The sequence below is a fragment of the Asterias rubens genome, chromosome 10 (genome assembly GCF_902459465.1).
Source record: "Asterias rubens chromosome 10, eAstRub1.3, whole genome shotgun sequence".
NCBI lineage: Eukaryota > Metazoa > Echinodermata > Asteroidea > Forcipulatida > Asteriidae > Asterias > Asterias rubens.
The window spans coordinates 20,235,899-20,257,348 of NC_047071.1; the positions used below are offsets into that span (position 1 = coordinate 20,235,899).

The 21,450-nt window shown below is 38.5% G+C and overlaps 1 protein-coding gene across 1 annotated transcript in view; it reads right to left on the reverse strand.

The window, feature by feature from the left end:
* LOC117296117 (neuroblastoma-amplified sequence-like) overlaps window positions 1-21,450 on the reverse strand; it is a 61,056-nt gene that overhangs the window by 37,315 nt on the left and 2,291 nt on the right. The window contains exons 4-27 of the mRNA XM_033778988.1: window positions 21,306-21,386; window positions 20,904-20,995; window positions 19,982-20,115; window positions 19,571-19,665; window positions 18,827-18,883; window positions 17,866-18,103; window positions 17,303-17,371; window positions 16,046-16,174; window positions 15,843-15,903; window positions 15,428-15,477; window positions 14,703-14,846; window positions 14,021-14,182; window positions 13,360-13,415; window positions 12,934-13,003; window positions 12,458-12,583; window positions 11,969-12,120; window positions 10,165-10,290; window positions 9,861-9,939; window positions 9,493-9,597; window positions 8,658-8,794; window positions 7,979-8,140; window positions 5,052-5,130; window positions 4,577-4,627; window positions 4,158-4,292 (exon numbers count right to left, since the gene is read on the reverse strand). Of these exons, the coding sequence (XP_033634879.1) occupies window positions 4,158-4,292; window positions 4,577-4,627; window positions 5,052-5,130; window positions 7,979-8,140; window positions 8,658-8,794; window positions 9,493-9,597; window positions 9,861-9,939; window positions 10,165-10,290; window positions 11,969-12,120; window positions 12,458-12,583; window positions 12,934-13,003; window positions 13,360-13,415; window positions 14,021-14,182; window positions 14,703-14,846; window positions 15,428-15,477; window positions 15,843-15,903; window positions 16,046-16,174; window positions 17,303-17,371; window positions 17,866-18,103; window positions 18,827-18,883; window positions 19,571-19,665; window positions 19,982-20,115; window positions 20,904-20,995; window positions 21,306-21,386 (2,590 nt within the window). The remainder of the gene's footprint in view (window positions 1-4,157; window positions 4,293-4,576; window positions 4,628-5,051; window positions 5,131-7,978; window positions 8,141-8,657; window positions 8,795-9,492; window positions 9,598-9,860; window positions 9,940-10,164; window positions 10,291-11,968; window positions 12,121-12,457; window positions 12,584-12,933; window positions 13,004-13,359; window positions 13,416-14,020; window positions 14,183-14,702; window positions 14,847-15,427; window positions 15,478-15,842; window positions 15,904-16,045; window positions 16,175-17,302; window positions 17,372-17,865; window positions 18,104-18,826; window positions 18,884-19,570; window positions 19,666-19,981; window positions 20,116-20,903; window positions 20,996-21,305; window positions 21,387-21,450) is intronic.

Below are 21,450 nucleotides of genomic sequence, written 5' to 3' on the forward strand. Positions count from 1 at the left end.
ACAGACCTCCATTTATTTAGATAATGCTATGAGAAGTCAATCATGGCAAATCTTCAGAGATTTTCAATTTCACAATATCCACTTAATACTGCAGGAAGCTTTTTATTAATTAAGGAGGTTTTTAGTAATCGGAAAGGTCATGGCTAAAGGTTGAGCACTCAATAGTAACTCATTACAAAAAGAGCCTTAACAAGGCAACAATCAGCACTAATTCATGGCATCTTGTTAAAGGGTAAGGTTCTTTTTAAAAGCCACTCTTGGTAAGGGGCAACATTTAAGATGAAAATACCTTAGGGTAGAATTTCTACCTTTAGCTTTTTAGTAATTGGATACAAATTGGCTGAAGGCTGAACAAATGTCAGGAACCCATAACAAAAGGCAGCTTTAACGATCCTAATGGCATCGTATAAACAACTCCAGTTCTATTTTGGATTGTTCCTTGGGGACCAGGGTCAAATCCAAAGCCAAAGTCATTTGATTTGGAGAAGGCCTTATTTAAACCATAAGCCTTCCAATTTTACATCAGATTATATGAGAGTATCGCTCATTTGACATCGCTAGAGGAGAGGTAAACCTCCAACTATAAACTTGTCTTTCTTTTTGTCTTCAAGTCATTATCTAAATGACATTTGACAACATCATCGTGGACTGACTTTATTACTCTTTTGACATTGATTCCTTTCCATTGATAATTATGTATACAACGTCAACAGAGACTTTGTTCATGTAAGTTGATTGATATCAATATAAACCACACTGACTGGGTAAATTTTTTAAAATAATTTTGGGGTTGAACAAAAACTGATCAATCACATATTTTAAATTGTCAAGATTCACCCATGGTACCATCTTTTGTCACCGAAGAATTGGTACGTGTCAGCACTATGGATGTCCTGCCGTCTAAGTTGGATATATACCCATCGTGGCTGACCATTGTCTTACTGTTAGCTGGTACTATTGGATTCCTGAGCAACATCTTGGTTTGTTTCACCATCTTCAAGACAAAGTTCCTTCATGATGTGACTCACTATCTCATCTTGAATCTTGCCATATCTGACGGGCTGTGTTGTTTCATCTTCATTTATAGACTCACTCATGGACTTACTGAAGTATCCGCACACTGACACAAACAAGTTTGTAGAAATGCTGCACTGCCAACTCATCTATAGTAACTACATGTTTCAATCCTTTGCTTATATCTCAGCTTATAGTCTCGTTATTATTTCCCTGGAACGATATGTCGGGATAGTCACTCCTCTCAAATATGTTCACATCTGCACCAAACGTAATATTTGTTTGGGGGTGTTCCTTGCATGGGGACTCGGCTTCTGCACGTACTTTTTACATATGATCGGGGTACATTACTCTACAGTTGGTGATGTATATGTGCATATCAGGTGTAAGCTTGTGCACGATTGGCGATGGCACTTTATGCCGTTCATTGTAGGTTGCCTAATCCCATTTCTCATTATGTTCTGGGCTTACTTTCAAATCATTAAAGCCTTGAAGGAAAGTTTGGCAAACCAAGTTGTATCAGCCTTGGTGCTTGAATCTCAAGAGGCTAAGAAGCGTGTTATTCACCTCATGCTGATCGTTACCATCACCTACGCAACGCTCTACATACCAAGCCAGCCAGCATACATGGTCATTGTTAACATCAGCTTGAACACCTTTGAAGTCTCTACTTTGGGAATTCTTTTGACATATCTAGTCACCAAAATCCAAGTTCTGCTTAATTCAGTCGTCAATCCTCTTATTTATGCATTTAAGTATAAGAAGTTCCGCAGGGCTATGCGTGAAATATTGTGCAGATGTTTTGTGAACATTGTCGCACCAAATCAGTCTCTGCAAATTGGTGGAGGACAAGCAAGTATTTCAACCAACCAGCAGAACTTTTAGAATGGGCAAAGTCAATCCAACAATAGAACGAGTCACTATCAATCATCAGTAGTTCGCACTGAATGGATCAATCCAAACAACAGAGGGGGTGTCACAATCCTTGGTTCAATTTACAGCTGTCAACCGAAATGAGTTAAAAAAGAAAAGCTCACCTTCTGATGGGTTATTACGTTATGTTACGCGTATGAGGTAGTAACGTCTTGGACCAAGGCTAGCCAAACACCGGTGTATAGTCATATTGATAACAACAATAACCTCTTTAATGGACTACCTGAATCTGAGTATGAGATAGTAACGTCTTGTTTGCTTACCAACAAAATTACAATGCCACACTTATTTTACTAAAGCTAATCAGAAATTGTGAGGCAAGTTTTCCTGCCTCATTGGCTTAATGAAACTGAGCCATGGCTAAAATCACGTTTTCTTCATGCGCTACACAAATAAAATGTTTTCACAAATTTAAGCTTCATAAGTTCTCAGTGAGGGTCCTCCCTGGGTCATCGTAGTTTTCAAAATTATGCCATCACAAAGCAGAAAGTCTTTCTCTAGATTTTCTGAATTACCACAATATCTTTACTGTTTTGTGGACTGATATAATGTTCCTTCATCACTGTGGGAAAACAAAGTGTAATATTTGATTTGATTTTGGAAGAAGCACAAACCAGGCTTAAAACAAGTGTAATATTTGATTTGATTTTGGAAGAAGCACAAACCAGGCTTAAAACAAGTGTAATATTTGATTTGATTTTGGAAGAAGCACAAACCAGGCTTAAAACAAGTGTAATATTTGATTTGATTTTGGAAGAAGCACAAACCAGGCTTAAAACAAGTGTAATATTTGATTTGATTTTGGAAGAAGCACAAACCAGGCTTAAAACAAGTGTAATATTTGATTTGATTTTGGAAGAAGCACAAACCAGGCTTAAAACAAGTGTAATATTTGATTTGATTTTGGAAGAAGCACAAACCAGGCTTAAAACAAGTGTAATATTTGATTTGATTTTGGAAGAAGCACAAACCAGGCTTAAAACAAGTGTAATATTTGATTTGATTTTGGAAGAAGCACAAACCAGGCTTAAAACAAGTGTAATATTTGATTTGATTTTGGAAGAAGCACAAACCAGGCTTAAAACAAGTGTAATATTTGATTTGATTTTGGAAGAAGCACAAACCAGGCTTAAAACAAGTGTAATATTTGATTTGATTTTGGAAGAAGCACAAACCAGGCTTAAAACAAGTGTAATATTTGATTTGATTTTGGAAGAAGCACAAACCAGGCTTAAAACAAGTGTAATATTTGATTTGATTTTGGAAGAAGCACAAACCAGGCTTAAAACAAGTGTAATATTTGATTTGATTTTGGAAGAAGCACAAACCAGGCTTAAAACAAGTGTAATATTTGATTTGATTTTGGAAGAAGCACAAACCAGGCTTAAAACAAGTGTAATATTTGATTTGATTTTGGAAGAAGCACAAACCAGGCTTAAAACAAGTGTAATATTTGATTTGATTTTGGAAGAAGCACAAACCAGGCTTAAAACAAGTGTAATATTTGATTTGATTTTGGAAGAAGCACAAACCAGGCTTAAAACAAGTGTAATATTTGATTTGATTTTGGAAGAAGCACAAACCAGGCTTAAAACAAGTGTAATATTTGATTTGATTTTGGAAGAAGCACAAACCAGGCTTAAAACAAGTGTAATATTTGATTTGATTTTGGAAGAAGCACAAACCAGGCTTAAAACAAGTGTAATATTTGATTTGATTTTGGAAGAAGCACAAACCAGGCTTAAAACAAGTGTAATATTTGATTTGATTTTGGAAGAAGCACAAACCAGGCTTAAAACAAGTGTAATATTTGATTTGATTTTGGAAGAAGCACAAACCAGGCTTAAAACAAGTGTAATATTTGATTTGATTTTGGAAGAAGCACAAACCAGGCTTAAAACAAGTGTAATATTTGATTTGATTTTGGAAGAAGCACAAACCAGGCTTAAAACAAGTGTAATATTTGATTTGATTTGGAAGAAGCACAAACCAGGCTTAAAACAAGTGTAATATTTGATTTGATTTTGGAAGAAGCACAAACCAGGCTTAAAACAAGTGTAATATTTGATTTGATTTTGGAAGAAGCACAAACCAGGCTTAAAACAAGTGGTTTTAGAACACTCACTTGAAAGCGAAAAAGGAAAACAAGATGCAACTTTGTTTCTGTAAGAGTATAATTCAATGAAATCAAATGAGTTTACATGACTCACCTTACTCATCATAAGAAGGACTTTATCCAAATCACTCATAGTCTGTAGAGTATCCAGTGTTATGCCTGGTTGAGTCTGACACTCATAGGTCATGACCTCTAAGGTCACAAGGTCATCATGCAATGCCTTAAGGCCCTGGTAGCAAAAATCAAGAAATCAAATGTGGTTGTAATATACCTGTTTTGTTATCGCTGTTTTGTTTTAAGAAAGAAGAATACAATTGGTTTAATTAAGATAATACAGTGCTCATGGTGTATTGGTATAGTTATTTTATATCAGTTGGCACACAAGCATGACTGGAGTACGGATAATGCAGTCCTTCTTCGTTTCATATCCAATGAGGTCAAAGGTTCAGTTGGACTCCCCCTGGTAAGATGAAGGAGGCGAAAAAAAATGAAAACAAGAAATAACCAACATACCTGAACATTTCTTTCTATACCAAGATCGACAAGTTCCAGTGCATTATCAACCTAAAAGATTCAAACAACACAATTTGATGAAGTCTATATGAAAAACATCACTAATGCCACCAAAGGACACCTTGTGTACAAAACCGTTTTGGTAAAGTTTCATACCTTCCGGAGCTTTACTTGTTTAATTATGATACCTTTGCACAAAATGTGAAAATCTTTGTCACAGTGTGCACCAAGCTCAACTGTGAAAAAAACACGTTCTATCGAACTGACACAAACCTTATTTGTGGCGCACGCACAGACCTCTGTTTTTATGAAGTGACACAAATATAGTATCATAAAACATTGCAACGTGTCACTTTGTGAAAACAGAAAATCTTGACATGTTTTTTTTTAATTTAACGGCTCAGATTGAAAAGCAAATGTTGTTGGGGAGAATGCTGTAAGGGAAGTGACCGAATTCAAACCCTTATTTTGTTACCTGTCTTGACTGTCTTTCAATGGTTGTTGCTCTCCAAATAAACCAATCAGTTAGTAAAGCTTTGGTCAACTTGTCAGCCCTGCGAGATTACAGAATAAGGAAACAAGATTTAGAAATGGTTACAGCTGGATGGTAACCAATGAAGGCAGAGTGCATCCTTTGACCAAAAGAAGTGTTTTTAACAAATTTGTTTTCTTTGAAAGAAATTTAACAGATGATGCTGTCGGACAAACAAAAATATTTGGCAAAAAATCTGACCTAGCGTCTTTGGACAAGCTGCATGACTGTTTCTTTTCAGAACCGTGATGAGGTCACACACTGGAAACATCCAAGTATGTCCATGCTATGGACAACACTCAGTAATGAGTTTGAATTGAATTGAACATCCTGTTGACCTCTTGCATGATGAGGTCACACAATGGAAACATCCAAGTATGTCCATGCTATGCACAACACTCAGTAAATGAGTTTGAATTGAATTGAACATCCTGTTGACCTCTTGCATGACGAGGTCACACAATGGAAACATCCAAGTATGTCCATGCTATGCACAACACTCAGTAATGAGTTTGAATTGAATTGAACATCCTGTTGACCTCTTGCATGATGAGGTCACACAATGGAAACATCCAAGTATGGCCATGCTATGCACAACACTCAGTAATGAGTTTGAATTGAATTGAACATCCTGTTGACCTCTTGCATGATGAGGTCACACAATGGAAACATCCAAGTATGTCCATGCTATGCACAACACTCAGTAATGAGTTTGAATTGAATTGAACATCCTGTTGACCTCTTGCATGAACCACCATCGATGAGGTCACACAATGGAAACATCCAAATGTGCAACTCTCAGCCAATGGTAGGTGCTTCTTTGATCTCAATTAGGCCACTGTTTGAGTTTGTATCATTAAACACCATGGGTCATATCATCATTAAGGTCAAAGTCTAATATTAATAATAATAGTGACTTCTTATATAGCCCACAGATCCATCACTCAGTGACGCTCAAGGAGGTTTAAACATACAGTATTTTCCTGCAAGGTATATGGGACTATGTTAGAGTTATGAGACCTACTCCTTTTATATAGCACCATGTAATGGTTTACAATGTGCTGTGGTGCAATACAATGTATGCCACCAATCCAGCCAAAAACACAGGGGTGAACCCCTTCTCTTTTCAATAAGTGCACCAGGTTCTTTTACATGTGTTACACAACACACTGTACCAACTGCTGTACACATACATCCAATCCAAAGGACGAAGCAATGGCCAAGTGTCTTGCTTTTAAGAGGATACAACTGTCACAACCAGGATTCGAACCAACACTCTGCTGATCAGAAACACCAGAGTTTGAATTCAGTGCTCTAAACCACTCAGCTATGACACTTGCACTAACCTGAAATGAGCCAGTTCTGGGCATTCTTCATAGAGGAAAGCACCACAGTCTACTGGTGTTGGATTAAAGGGGTCTATATGATCATTAAGGCTGACGTCTCACCTGAAATGAGCCAGTTCTGGGCATTCTTCATAGAGGAAAGCACCATAGTCTACTGGTGTTGGATTAAAGGGGTCTATATGATCATTAAGGCTGATGTCTCACCTGAAATGAGCCAGTTCTGGGCATTCTTCATAGAGGAAAGCACCACAGTCTACTGGTGTTGGATTAAAGGGGTCTATATGATCATTAAGGCTGACGTCTCACCTGAAATGAGCCAGTTCTGGGCATTCTTCATAGAGGAAAGCACCAACTGGTGTTGGATTAAAGGGGTCTATATGATCATTAAGGCTGACGTCTCACCTGAAATGAGCCAGTTCTGGGCATTCTTCATAGAGGAAGGCACCATAGTCTACTGGTGTTGGATTAAAGGGGTCTATATGGTCAGTAAGGCTGACGTCTCACCTGAAATGAGCCAGTTCTGGGCATTCTTCATAGAGGAAGGCACCATAGTCTACTGGTGTTGGATTAAAGGAGTCTATATGATCATTAAGGCTGACGTCTCACCTGAAATGAGCCAGTTCTGGGCATTCTTCATAGAGGAAAGCACCATAGTCTACTGGTGTTGGATTAAAGGGGTCTATATGGTCATTAAGGCTGACGTCTCACCTGAAATGAGCCAGTTCTGGGCATTCTTCATAGAGGAAGGCACCATAGTCTACTGGTGTTGGATTAAAGGGGTCTATATGATCATTAAGGCTGACGTCTCACCTGAAATGAGCCAGTTCTGGGCATTCTTCATAGAGGAAGGCACCATAGTCTACTGGTGTTGGATTAAAGGGGTCTATATGATCATTAAGGCTGACGTCTCACCTGAAATGAGCCAGTTCTGGGCATTCTTGATAGAGGAAAGCACCATAGTCTACTGGTGTTGGATTAAAGGGGTCTATATGATCATTAAGGCTGACGTCTCACCTGAAATGAGCCAGTTCTGGGCATTCTTCATAGAGGAAAGCACCATAGTCTACTGGTGTTGGATTAAAGGGGTCTATATGATCATTAAGGCTGACGTCTCACCTGAAATGAGCCAGTTCTGGGCATTCTTCATAGAGGAAGGCACCATAGTCTACTGGTGTTGGATTAAAGGGGTCTATATGATCATTAAGGCTGACGTCTCACCTGAAATGAGCCAGTTCTGGGCATTCTTCATAGAGGAAGGCACCATAGTCTACTGGTGTTGGATTAAAGGGGTCTATATGGTCATTAAGGCTGACGTCTCACCTGAAATGAGCCAGTTCTGGGCATTCTTCATAGAGGAAGGCACCATAGTCTACTGGTGTTGGATTAAAGGAGTCTATATGATCATTAAGGCTGACGTCTCACCTGAAATGAGCCAGTTCTGGGCATTCTTCATAGAGGAAAGCACCATAGTCTACTGGTGTTGGATTAAAGGGGTCTATATGATCATTAAGGCTGACGTCTCACCTGAAATGAGCCAGTTCTGGGCATTCTTCATAGAGGAAAGCACCATAGTCTACTGGTGTTGGATTAATAGCTGCTTGGCAGATAGGACTTTCACTCCAATCATCGTCTCTATCCTGAATGAACTCCCATTCCAATACCTCAGAATCTCCACTACTATCAGGGCTAAATACAAACAAGAATAGTGGCATTAGTCAGATATGGGACATTTTATTTGGTTACTTTGTATGTTCAAAATTGTTTGTTATACCACAGTTTTAAATTGTGAAATTATTGGTAGAGAACCAAGCATGTGATGAACTACAAAGACATATCATGGCAAGTTCATAGTCACTGTATTAATAGCTGCAACTTCCACATGTGACTTTTATTGTTAATTTCTTTACTTTTTGGCTATTTAATCAACATTTTGATGACAATCTATGACCCTATCTTTAAGCAGAAGTTTTAACACAATTCATTTCAACGACAAAAAAGCTTTGAAGCAGTGACATACATTGTACAGTACACAGTTAATTGTTCCTAGCATAAGCAGCTTTGGTAACTCATTTCGTTGACAATCTATTACCATACCGTACAAATTTCTGCAAAGGAAAAGAACAGCTTTGAACCAGTGACATACATCGTACAGTACACAATTAAATTGTTTCTAGCATACGCAGCTTTAGTAACTCTTTTATACCTTGCCTCTGGGAACAGACTGCTGTATTCAGCCGGAGAAGTCGTCTCTGGGAAATTATTAAGAATGAGTAGCCAATGAGGAAGCAGATCTCTGCCGTGATGCGTAAAGAGGGTCTCTACAGCCTGCCAATCAGAATCCTGTAAAATACAAACCTCACTCTGATTAATGTGCTTAATACTGCCTGTTTATTTCAATACTCAGGGGTGAGAGTAATTGTTTATTTCAATACTCAGGGGTGAGAGTAATTGTTTATTTCAATACTCAGGGGTGAGAGTAATTGTTTATTTCAATACTCAGGGGTGAGAGTAATTGTTTATTTCAATACTCAGGGGTGAGAGTAATTGTTTATTTCAATACTCAGGGGTGAGAGTAATTGTTTATTTCAATACTCAGGGGTGAGAGTAATTGTTTATTTCAATACTCAGGGGTGAGAGTAATTGTTTATTTCAATACTCAGGGGTGAGAGTAATTGTTTACAAGGTCTAACACTACATGTAGGATCAAACCTTCAAGAGATATGCCAAATTAATAGTATCATCACCACCTTTTGCCGGCAGGACATTCTTCATTTTATTTTTCGAATTTCTGATTGATTGTTGTTGCCCTCAGAAGCAAAGTTGTTATTAAAGAGAATGATACTATTATCAAAGCATATTCCATATGCACATAGGTCAGCCACTGTACTCAATCCAATCGTCCTACTTTTTCCAAAGGCAAAAAATCATGCTTGCTTTTTGTAACCCCTGGAGTTGTAGATTTCATTTCTTTATTAAAAAGAGTCTACAATAGCTACAATCAAGTTAACCTTGCATGAGGCAATTTAGGAGAATCTTACCCTTGCAAATTGCACTGTTGCTTCAACAATGTTCTGAGCACGGAATGTCTTAAAGAAATGATCGCTGAAGAACCTTGCTGCTGCCTCCCCTCCTCCTAGTATCACCTAACAAGAATCAAGTCATTCATTATTCATCTTACCATAGATCTTATTAGCAAATTAATAACATTATAATATACAGTTTTATATTGGACATACTAACATGCAGAGGAGTTTAAAACAAGTTTGAATAAGCATAATAATCAAATGATACTCATGCTATATGATAATCATAGTTAATTTTTGACATAAATACATTATGACAACAACTTGTTTGGATAAAATGCACATCAAAAGAGAAAACAAAATTGTAGGTCCATCATTCCTACCTCATAGGTCCTAAGACGATCAAGATATGTCAGTAACTTCAGACGACATCTACATAGCTCCCTCTGCTCAAGAGTCAAACTAGAAATAATCAAGAATAAAGAATATACACATAATGACGATAAGCCACTATTAATAGAACCATCCGATAATTAATAAAATACATTTAAAAAATTAAGAAATAGTTGATTTTTTGTTAAAAAGTTGATTTTGGAAGCAAACACACATTGTAATTGAGAGACGAATCAGAATATTGATTTGAATATGTATAAAATGGACTAGGTTGTGAACCTTGAATGCTCTAACCTGTTAAAGTTGACTTGTAACACGAGCTGCTCTTTCTTCTCTTTAGCTGTCTGCTGTTCGGTGTCAGGAGTGGGATCCTCAGTCTCAAAGCTTTCTTCAGCCTCAGCGTCAGGACTTAAAATAAACCTATTAGAAGTACACCTTTACATTAATAAATTGCAAATACAATGCATTTCTAAGAGAGGTTTGTGGTAACACAATTTGAATATCTCTTTTAAGTAGTGTTGGTTCTAAAAAGAACCAGTGGTAATCGACTAAGGCGCCTTGTCAAAACCTCCAAGCCGTTCCATTCCGCGTGCATTCTGCGGGAGTCCGCGGATTTTTGTAACAAAAGAACCCGTAGCAACCGGGCATGTCCACGGCCAAGACGGCTCATTTACATGTCAATAAACATGAATATTCCGGGGGCTCCGCGGAGCGACCGGTCGACCATTGTAAGGTCCAGCTTATGAGCTGACCGGCGGAACGGCGGAGGAACGTAGGTGGTTAACAATGGTTTTACCTTAATTTGCAGATTAAAAAGCAAAGTAAGGGTGGATGTGTAACTAAAATCCATTTCCTCCAATGTGTGATTTTTAAGACTTGGTTGGGCCTACATAACCAAGACATGAATTTTAAAAATGGTTGTCTTTATTACCGGATTCGACTGACAAAAGTTCCAGGCTACGAGCAAACTCCGTTCCAAGTGGGTCAGAGTATCCAGGGGACAATTTCAACTGTTCGTTCTTACTTTCCAAGCGGAAAACATTAGTTTCTTATTTATAAAATCCCAAGTCACCGTCACCAATAAACAAATCTACACACCTGTGCGAGTGGTCTCCATGTCAAAACAACCAGATAGTCTGGTTTGTCCAATGTCTGGGGGGGGGAAGCCACAGTTTCAGAGACCGGTGTTTCTATTGGCTGTTGAATTTACATATAGCGCGTAACAAATGTTTTCATTGGTCGATTTTGCCCTACTGCCAGAGCAGCATATTGTATTCAACATCATGGAAGAAAACGTTTAGTAGTCGCGGCGGCGGTGATTTCTTATTAATTTAGCATCGTTTTTGTTGAGGGAAAATCGATTAAATGTGAATGGTTTCAAGTTAAAAATTGATATTTTTGTATCAAGCATAAATGTTGCAAATTATGCTTCGCAAATTGGATCGCAACATTTGCGATGCACTTTTTACAATTGCATAGCAAATCATCAAAATTGCATCACAAAATGCGATGTGATACAGGCGAAATCGTTCCCTGATTATCACAAGCGCTGGATGGTGTAATTGTCTTGTCGGTGCGGCCTGTCCGCTTCCAGGAGGATGTTATTCATGAGTAGAAAATGTATTGTTCTGGAAGAGCACGGCCGGTCCGCGTCCAAGCCGCTGATATTCATGACCTGAAAATACAACTTGTTTATTCATGAGACTTAGAATAGCTCATTAACTTCGCCGCGCTTCAACGCACATGGCCGTTCTTCCGCGGACTATCCGAGGTCCTTAGCAACGGCGGTATTTGCTGTCCAGTCCGCAGACTGTCAGCGGAGGAACGCCCGGGAGGTTTTGACAAGGCGCCTAAACTTTAGTGTTACCGCAAACCTCTCGTGTTTATACTTATCAAATCCTACTTGTAGATTGCATTATGATAAGAACGTTGTATCTAACCTTCCATGATCTTCTCCTCTGCCTATAGCAACCAGAGCCTCTAAGTAGATTGCATTATGATAAGAACGTTGTATCTAACCTTCCATGATCTTCTCCTCTGCCTATAGCAACCAGAGCCTCTAAGTAGATTGCATTATGATAAGAACGTTGTATCTAACCTTCCATGATCTTCTCCTCTGCCTATAGCAACCAGAGCCTCTAAGTCAGTTCCTCTCAATCCATACTGAAGTAGCTCTCTAGCTGCATCAATATCCTCAGGAACTCTCTCTAAGCATTCATGAAGGACCCAAGCACGCTTTGTGATCTTACTCTGTTAAGATTAAGTGCAAAGCTATTTCAATGTCGGAACTACTTGTTTGAATACTTTAGGAAAAAGTTTTGTTTCCCCCCTAATAAATGCCTTATCACCATACAAAATAAAAAGTTTGAAAAAAGCATCTAATTGAAAGCAAACTACAAACACCACAAAGGGCAGTGGAGAGAAGAATGCAACAAATATCCATGCGGACTGTACTGAGAGGCAGAGATATAAGGAAGCAAACAGGAGTTAACAACAAACATGTACGTAAGTGAAGAAGTCAAAGTGGAGATGGGGCTTTGCATGTTTTGTTTTGTTTGTTTATTTGACTATTGCCTTGTTTACTTACAAGATAATCTTGGATTGCAGCAATGGAAACTGGAGCTTTCCTCCACTGTCTTTGGTAGACAAGATCAGCATCCAATCCAAACCGTCTCGCTAGCACTAGGGCTTCTCCATACTCTTCATTTTCAATCTGACAATATATAAAAGTAAACTTGAACCCTTTCAGCACCAATGACGATTTATAGTCGACTGTCTACTGATAACAGAGTGTGTTACATTGGCCTTTGAACACAAGTTTTCTGTTGTGTGAGGATGTGAGCTTCACGTTTCAGTGGTCAAACAATATGGCCACCAGGGATTGTTTTGTACATAACAATTTGTAACAAGAGGGTAAGCATTCCTGAGGCAAACTCAACTACTTTGGCGTATGCAGCACCATCAATACGATTTATTCAGATGATCTCTTTCAGACATCTCAATTGCTTTTGGTGAAAGCAATTGTTCTTCAAACCAAGTTTTTCAACCCAGGACTCATCTTACCCTACGTGCATACAGCTCCTCTGGTGTTGTCTTCTGTAGACTTACAAGACGGTAAGTACGACTCACAACTCTGTCAATGTAAGAATAAGGTACAATTAAAAAAGAACATAATTCCCGATATCAGTGTTTCTCCCTTTCTGACATGATTTTACAGCACATCGAGGCACCAGGTAACCACAGGAACACTGTTTGTCTGAGTAGGGAAAACTATGGATAAGGTGCCTTCAGACCACTCCACCCAATGGTCTTAACATCCAAAAAGGAAACAACTAACAACCTTTGTCTTTGCCTTCTCCTTTTCCCCATCCTCCTTTTCCAGTCTTTCTCATTCACTAACAGCTAATTATTTTTTCGTATGTTTCTCAAGATGCCATAATCTGATAATGATACATGCATTAAAATGTGATCGTTTATAAAGCCACTTACTTGGGGCGTTTTCTGGGCGGTTGAAATGTCTCACTCTCTGTTATAAAATACATGGCCTGGGGAAAGAGAAAATAAACATGATATTTTTTCTACACAGGACTCAGGAAAGCACAAAGTAAAAAGCGTTTGACATAAGTTGGTGCAGGTTGAACACAAATAGTATTCTTAATTCTCAATAATTTCAGCAGTTGGCTGATAACGTCATGACCATCAAAACTCAATGATCCAGGAATGAAACTCAGCGAAAGCAAATACTCCTTGAATTGGTATTTGGGCCCGAGTTGCTTATACTCTTAGACCCAGATAATACTATTCAGATGGTTTACAGACACTGTGAATCACCAGAAAGAAACAACTACAGGTTTGGACACAATGTGGACTATCTCTTTCTCCTTTTTGGTCATTGCTTTCTTTGTTTCAAGAAAACTGGAAGGCGCCAGGAGATTTTGAAAAAATCCTCAATTCAGGAAAAATCCTAAGAAATCCAATGCCTGCTCTTGTTGGTTGGCCACTCACTCAGTCCATCGACCCAAGTTACTTAAAACGAGTGTGATGATACACACATCACACACGCGTCTCCAACCCTGCGTCTTCTTTCATCCTCTTCACCTTTGGTTGTTGCCTTCCCTAAAACTAGGAGGACGGGTTAAGTTTCTCTTACCTGTTTCATTAGTTTAGTTGACCTCATGATGATGGTAGCATCTTCATCTTCATCATCTTCACTATCATCATCGCCATCACGTGATGTTTGACTCTTACTGTCATCATGTTCAGTATCAGATGGCATCCTACGTCTCTTCAGTGCAGAAGTCTTACTCTCACACTAGGGAGGACAATCAGTCGTTAATCAGATGGAATCAACCTTCACAGAGGGGCCTCCAGGCACTAATTTTCCAATTGATATAGTCCTTGTAAAAGTGGGGGGGGACTCTCTAACTTCACGTAAATATTGTGTAAATATTTTGGAAAATATTTAAATGGTTGCATAACAAATCTCCTGTGCCAAGATTCCAGCATACCATGTCAAATTATTGGGTTCTAGTGAGTGCCTACTTACATTTTCTCACATAACATTACCAAAGTCCAAATTATGAAAACATTTATTGTTTTTCCTTTTACAAGTCAGACTTTCAATGTGGCAATGATATTTCCAAAGAAAAATGATTACTCAAGAATCCTCACCAAGCTTTTAAAATACCATGGGTCAGGACTTAAATATTTTTAGAATACCATCGGCAGGGTTTAACAAAAATTAACTTTTTCCTTGAGGTTATTACTTACTGAAACTCAATAAGATAACAAATTGGGAGGCAGCTCTTGTGGAACTCAATGACTTGACTTACCTCAATGGATAGAAATCCTTTATCTGATGCTTGGTTAACTCTAGGTGCTGGTTCAAACCATTCACAAGAATCACCCAAGAGGTTTGTTAGGTGTCTTGTAGAAGCCACAGAAACAGCTCCGGAATATCTTGCCAATATCAGGGCCTGTAGATAAGGAGTTTATTGTTTAATTGACAGGACTGGTGTAAGGCAATGTCCTAATTACGGCTATGACTGTATTGTAAGCCTTCAAGTATAGGATATCCTTAGCAACATCTTGAGCACATTTAAATGTGGAATTGTGCCTGCTCATATCATGATTTTTCAAGGAAATTCAATAACATTCTGGCATTTTCAAATTATTTTGGACTCTGATCAGAAGGAACTGTCTTTTTCTATATTTGTCTATTCGGTACACTAATACCAACAAAGTCACAAAGGGTTTTGTGTTATACACCTGCAGAGACTACAGGATTTTAAAAGGGTTTTGTGTTATACACCTGCAGAGACTACAGGATTTAAACAGGGTTTTGTGTTATACACCTGCAGAGACTACAGGATTTAAACAGGGTTTTGTGTTATACACCTGCAGAGACTACAGGATTTAAACAGGGTTTTGTGTTATACACCTGCAGAGACTACAGGATTTAAACAGGGTTTTGTGTTATACACCTGCAGAGACTACAGGATTTAAACAGGGAGAGATATGTGCAAAATGCCCTTCAGCACTACACATTATAACTTACCTTTTCTGACCAGAAGTTGATATCAATCAGTGAATGAGGAGCTGGTTGACCTGACAATTAAAGAAACAAATAAATGATTAAGCATCGGGTACTCCACATGCTTTAGAACTACCAAGATTAAAATGTTCAGTTTTTTTTTATTGCTATAACTTTTGCTGCTAGCCTTGGTGTTTGAATAAACGTTGGCCCTTTCTCGAATCTCGGCATGGGCTTGGGCTCCGGATCCAGGCTCCACTGCATGCAAAATACAACTAGATAAAAAAATGTACAGGCCTGAGGTTGGTTCATACTCGCTGCGGTTCCACTGAGGAAGCAGCGGCCGGTGCCCAAGCCAGAGACGGAGTCTAGTCTGAGGTTTGAGAAAGGCCCCTGGATAATACTTAATTCCCACAAGATATGGCGTCTATAAACTTGCCTTCTGCTGGCTTCTTCTTGGAGGGAATAAGAATGTTGGGATTCTTCTCATCATATCCAGGCTGAAAAGTAACAACAGTGTTTAGAAAAAATACCAAGAATAAAAGCTTAGTTGAAGCAAGAGTTGAAGCTTTGCATAAGAGTAATAAATGAGGGAACAATTCATCAGTTGATGATGTATTTCAACACAGGGTGATGTTGTACCTGTTTTTCTAGAGTCCACATGCTGCTATTCTTCAAAGATGGAACGTCCCAAAGAGCAACAAGACCTGACTGGTGGACGGTAACCAACTGGTTCCCCTCTGGTGATAGACACATCTTGTAGATGCCATCCTACACATGAACAAGAAAGCTATGATCATCATATTGAAAACAAATTGTTGATGCACCATCCAGGCTTCCCTGCTGCTCACCATCTCTCTACCCCCACCCAGCCCCCCCCCCCCACCCCCAACAACAGCAGCAACAAAAACATCCTGCCCATTCAAACTTAAGTTTAGATGAATACATTTTTAGAATATGAAAAATGCACAATAACATGTAAAACATCAAACAAACAGGATCCGAGCTGTGTGTTTGTTTGCGAACGAAACACAGAGCTGTTCCTTTTAAAAATCCGCCTTTAAGGTGACATCATGTGACATTTGGTGACGTCATTATAGAAGGACCTCAAGTTTTGGAAGTAACACATCCCGTTGTGTGCAATATACAATGAATCATTAAAGTCACCTGGAAATAGAATTTTTTGTCTTTCGAACATAGGAGTATATGCTTACGAACAATAAAACAATTTTTTAAGTAATTGTTTGTCACGATTTATATAAAAAAAATAAAAAATAAAGTTGTTTGGGGGGCTGACTCTGCCTACCCCTTTTGTGACGTCAATCGAGGCAGACTTTGCCTGCAATGCGTATAGTAAACACACGTGCAAAGTACATGTCATCCAAGTTGTGAATTGGTACATTTCAAAAAGTGTTTTTCTGCATTCAGCAGCAATACACCTGGTCGGCATTGCCGAAAAAAAAATTTAAAAATATGTTTTTGAAATGTACAAACTCACGACTTGGTCCGTACATGTACTTTGCAATTGTGTTTACTCTACGCATTACAGGCAAAGTCTGCCTCGATTGACGTCACGTACAGCGCCCTCTCGGGTCGAGGTCTACTCTTAAATTTGTAAATAACATAAGAACTGATTTTTTAAAACCTTAGTTAACTGTTTATTCACATTCCACTCATCAAAACACATATATTAGTGACAAAAGCTTTATTTTGAAAAAATACCACTTCCAGGTGACTTTAAGCAGCACCAAATGTAGCGACATGTACAGTACATGGTAAGAGATATGGGGTATGGAGTGCAGTAGACTAAAGTCACCAAAGGTAAGGAAGAGGGTTTAAGGAAAGGGTCAATGTTGTTGTCTGTTTTACAATGAACAATGAAGTCGAATGAAAACTGACCTGTTTGTTGGATCTATTAAAGAGTGACATTGAGGTCACTCTTCTAAGAAGCCGACGAGAACTGCGAGACTGTTAAACAAAAGGGACACAGAATTGAACAAGTAAGTCAAACAAAATTAAGAATTGGGCACAATTTCAAAGAGCTTCTTAAGCACAACAAATAATAATAAACAATAATAATAAGACTTTTTATGTGCACATATCCACCCTGCTGGGTGTTCAAATAGCTAAGCATACAACAACTAGTTTAAACTCCCAAAAAGTTCCTGGCCAAAATACCATTCAATATGTACCATTTGTGATAGGTTTCATGCTCATATATGTACATGTATGTTGCTTAGCAGAGTTGTAAGGGTGATCAAAGAATTTAATGTTTGGCAAAAACTGTAGTTTTAATTAGTACGTGGACATGGGGCATGGAGGCAACTGCCTCTGTTGCTTTGGTGAAGCACAATCAAGCTCGCATAATCAAGCTTGCACCTTTTTCTTGTATGTTTTATGATTATTTATTGTGATATTTGGAAATAAAACAAACAAACAAACAAACAATTCCTAAAACTAACCTTAGTAAGTTCCCCTGAATAGTCAGTCACCATCTTGTAGTATGGTGCATCATCTAGCCTTCTCCAGGCAGTGATGCCATACTGTGCTGCCATGTTATTAGCATCTTGACCTTCTTCTTGTGAACAGCAACCAATCAGGAGTAAGGATCGAACAGGCAGGTATACAGCGCTGCTTATTCCCAATGGATGCTCATTACTAAACTGGAAGCTATGATTGGGGATGAATCCATCGGCCAGGCTGAAGAATAAAAGCAGGCGAAGATTTATTGTTTATTTAAAGGTAAAATGTTGGCTTTTTTATTCCTGAGGCTACTCTTTACCTGTACAAGACAACTATACGTCCCCTTATGGAGTACTGTTGCCATATTTGGGCTGGAGCTTCTGCCTGCCTTTTATCTTTACTGGATCGAGTGCAGAAGCGTATTATAAACCTGTTTGGAGAAGAGTTACGATCTACACTGCAACCCCTTTCTCACCGAAGGTCTGTAGCCAGCCTTTGCCTGTTTTACAGATATTTCCACGGTAAATGTTCCACCAGTCTATCCAACCTTGTTCCTCCTGTCAGGGTGTTTGAGCGCGATACCAGGCTTTCTGCTTGTTATCATCCTTATACTGTGGCTGTGCTGAGATCTACATGTAGAACAAAGAGCTACTCCAGTAGCTTTTTCCCTCGTACTGCATCTCTTTGGAACTCACTCCTTGCCCGGTGCATGTTTCCCTTCATCCTACAATCTTCCATCTTTTAAGAGGAATGTCAATTCCTAACTTCAGCTCCACTGAGTTCCTGCATGTCTATGTTTTCTTTGTTGTAGCCCACTTGGTTAAAGTTAACCTAGAGTGGCTTTTAGCCTTATTTTGGGCGACTTGCATAAAAAATTTTTTTTAAAAATGGGATTTAGGGAAGGACCCTCATTCAAAACATTACAATTAATTTTTTGTTAAAGCAACAGTGTAACTTTACCTTACTAAATAGCTGTGAAGGCTCCCATGGTACGTTATGACTATCAGTTCAGCAGACCTGTGTACCAGAGAAAAAAGAAGACAGGGTCAAGTTATTCCTGACAACAAGGTTTGATGAAACTCAAATCTTGAGAGAAACGTTGAAATGATGCATGGGTTATCTTTATATGCAAACATTGACTGGAGGTTTCTTGACCATTGCGTTGTCAGTTTGTCAGTGAAAATAAATCTGAAACTGGAATCCAGATCTTAAGATACACCCCCAAATATACACCAAAATGATGCTTGGGTAATGGAGGTTTCTTTATCATTGCGTTGTCTGTTTGTACTTGGTGAAGATACATGTAAGTTTGAAACTAGAATCCAGATCTTAAGAGATACACCAAAATGATGCTTGGGTAAATGGAGGTTTCTTTATCATTGCGTGGTCTGTTTGTACTTGGTGAAGATACATGTAAGTTTGAAACTAGAATCCAGATCTTAAGAGATACACCAAAATGATGCTTGGGTAATGGAGGTTTCTTTATCATTGCGTTGTCTGTTAGTACTTGGTGAAGATACATGTAAGTTTGAAACTAGAATCCAGATCTTAAGAGATACACCAAAATGATGCTTGGGTAATGGAGGTTTCTTTACCATTGCGTGGTCTGTTTGTACTCGGTGAAGATACATGCAAGTTTGAAACTAGAATCCAGATCTTGAGAGATACACCAAAATGATGCTTGGGTAATGGAGGTTACTTTACCATTGCGTTGTCTGTTTGTACTCGGTGAAGATAAGTGAAGCTACAGCACAACTCAGATCTAAAGGACTTCCTGGAATCTGCTGTTTAGAAGATGTCTGCAACAAAATACAGAAAGGTTGATTGAATGGACTGGAAATATTAGCAAATAATTATCACTTGGAACATTATATTAGCATTCACTCAGTTTCAGTAATAATGTGTCAAATGTTCACTGCGATAGGGACACCATTCAAAAACTAATTAAATAATAAGGCAGTGTTGCAATTTTTAGGAAGGATTTGGAGGGACAATGACTGGCCAGCTGTAGGCAGGTCCAAATATATTTTGCAGAGAAAAAAAACATGTCTTTCAACATGAAGTGGTTAACCCCAAAAATCAAGGCGTTGGAGAGGTGAATTCTAATAGTCTTACCTTCTTGATAGTGAAGAGAACACTTCCCAACAGATCTAAAACACGTACATTACCGCTACTGTCTGAACAGGCTAGCATAGTACAGTCTGGACTCCAAGCTAGCTTTCTCCATTGAGGATATGGATCCTTAGGTACTGAAGTCAATGCAAAAGGAGTAGAAACATTAAGTGGTGGGGATTCAATCTGGTGAGGTTTAGGGAAGCACCATATCTACATGAAAACAATCTGTTAATGAGTTGTGGTGCAGTTCTGATCATCTTCTGATCGTCTTCTTTCTCCTATCCAAATGTTGAGTTGAGAAAATAGAATTAGCTGTTGCAAACAACTTACCAACCAAATGGACCGAGAGTATAAATGCAAAAAAAAATAGTTAATGGCCTGACGTTTCGACCCTAGCAGAGTCTTTCTCGAAGGCTAAATGACAACACAACAAACATGAACAGGTAACTAAGTGAAACATAAGCAGTGAAGTGGAAATACATGAACTGTTGAGCTGTTACAACGATGGTTCTTTTTAGAACCACCAAAACTCACAGGAATTATTTTCATGTCTGTTGTTTTACCGCAAACCTTGATAAACCTGAATAAATTCTGTGGGTTGAACAACGGAAAATTTACTAGAGCAAGATTAGAACGTGTACCCGGCCGGATTGACAAAATAGGGAGACTAACAACATTTTGAGAAAGATGACTCAGTCTCAGTTGGTAGAGTGCCAGCAGGTTAATTCAGAGGTGGCTGGTTCAAATCCATTTGGATAAGTTTGTCTTTGTTTATCTCAAACTGCATTAATAATTTACCCATTCAGTTTCCCTTGTGGTTTATAACAATATTAGACAGTAAGACAAGGTTGAAAAGCCATTAGCTGAATGGTTGATATTTACAGGAACTTAACATGACAGAATTAAGTGTTGATTTACTTACTTGTGCATTTGCCAAGACTTGTTGCATAATCATCTCTGAATGATCGGACCTCGATATAACTGTCCTGAAGAACAGCCAGAAGTTTGTCATTGCTGCAAAAGAGGATTATTCATGAAGCAATATATCCAGAAATTACAATTTGACAACCTTATTCCCAGTGGTGCTAGAATGCCTTTGTTGATCATAACCCCTTGAAGTGTACCTTTGAAATTTCCAAATATACTGGGTTATAATCAGTCCTGTTGACATATTTGTGATATGTATATGATTAATTTGAAGTGGATATTATCGAGCAGGCAAATATTGTGAGTCAGTTGCAATTAATGAACTGAGCCCCAAGCTTTGATGAACGAGCCTCATTTATAAGTCTCTGTTACATCATTGAGATTAATAACAGCTTACCTTGTGGTTGCTAACTGCCAATTACTCTGAGCATTTACTAACTTGATGAGAGGAGCTGGAAGTGAACATGGAGTAGAAGTCCTGAAGAAAATATAAAATATGTTGAAAATAAACAAACAATTTTTGTATATTTTATGTTACAATG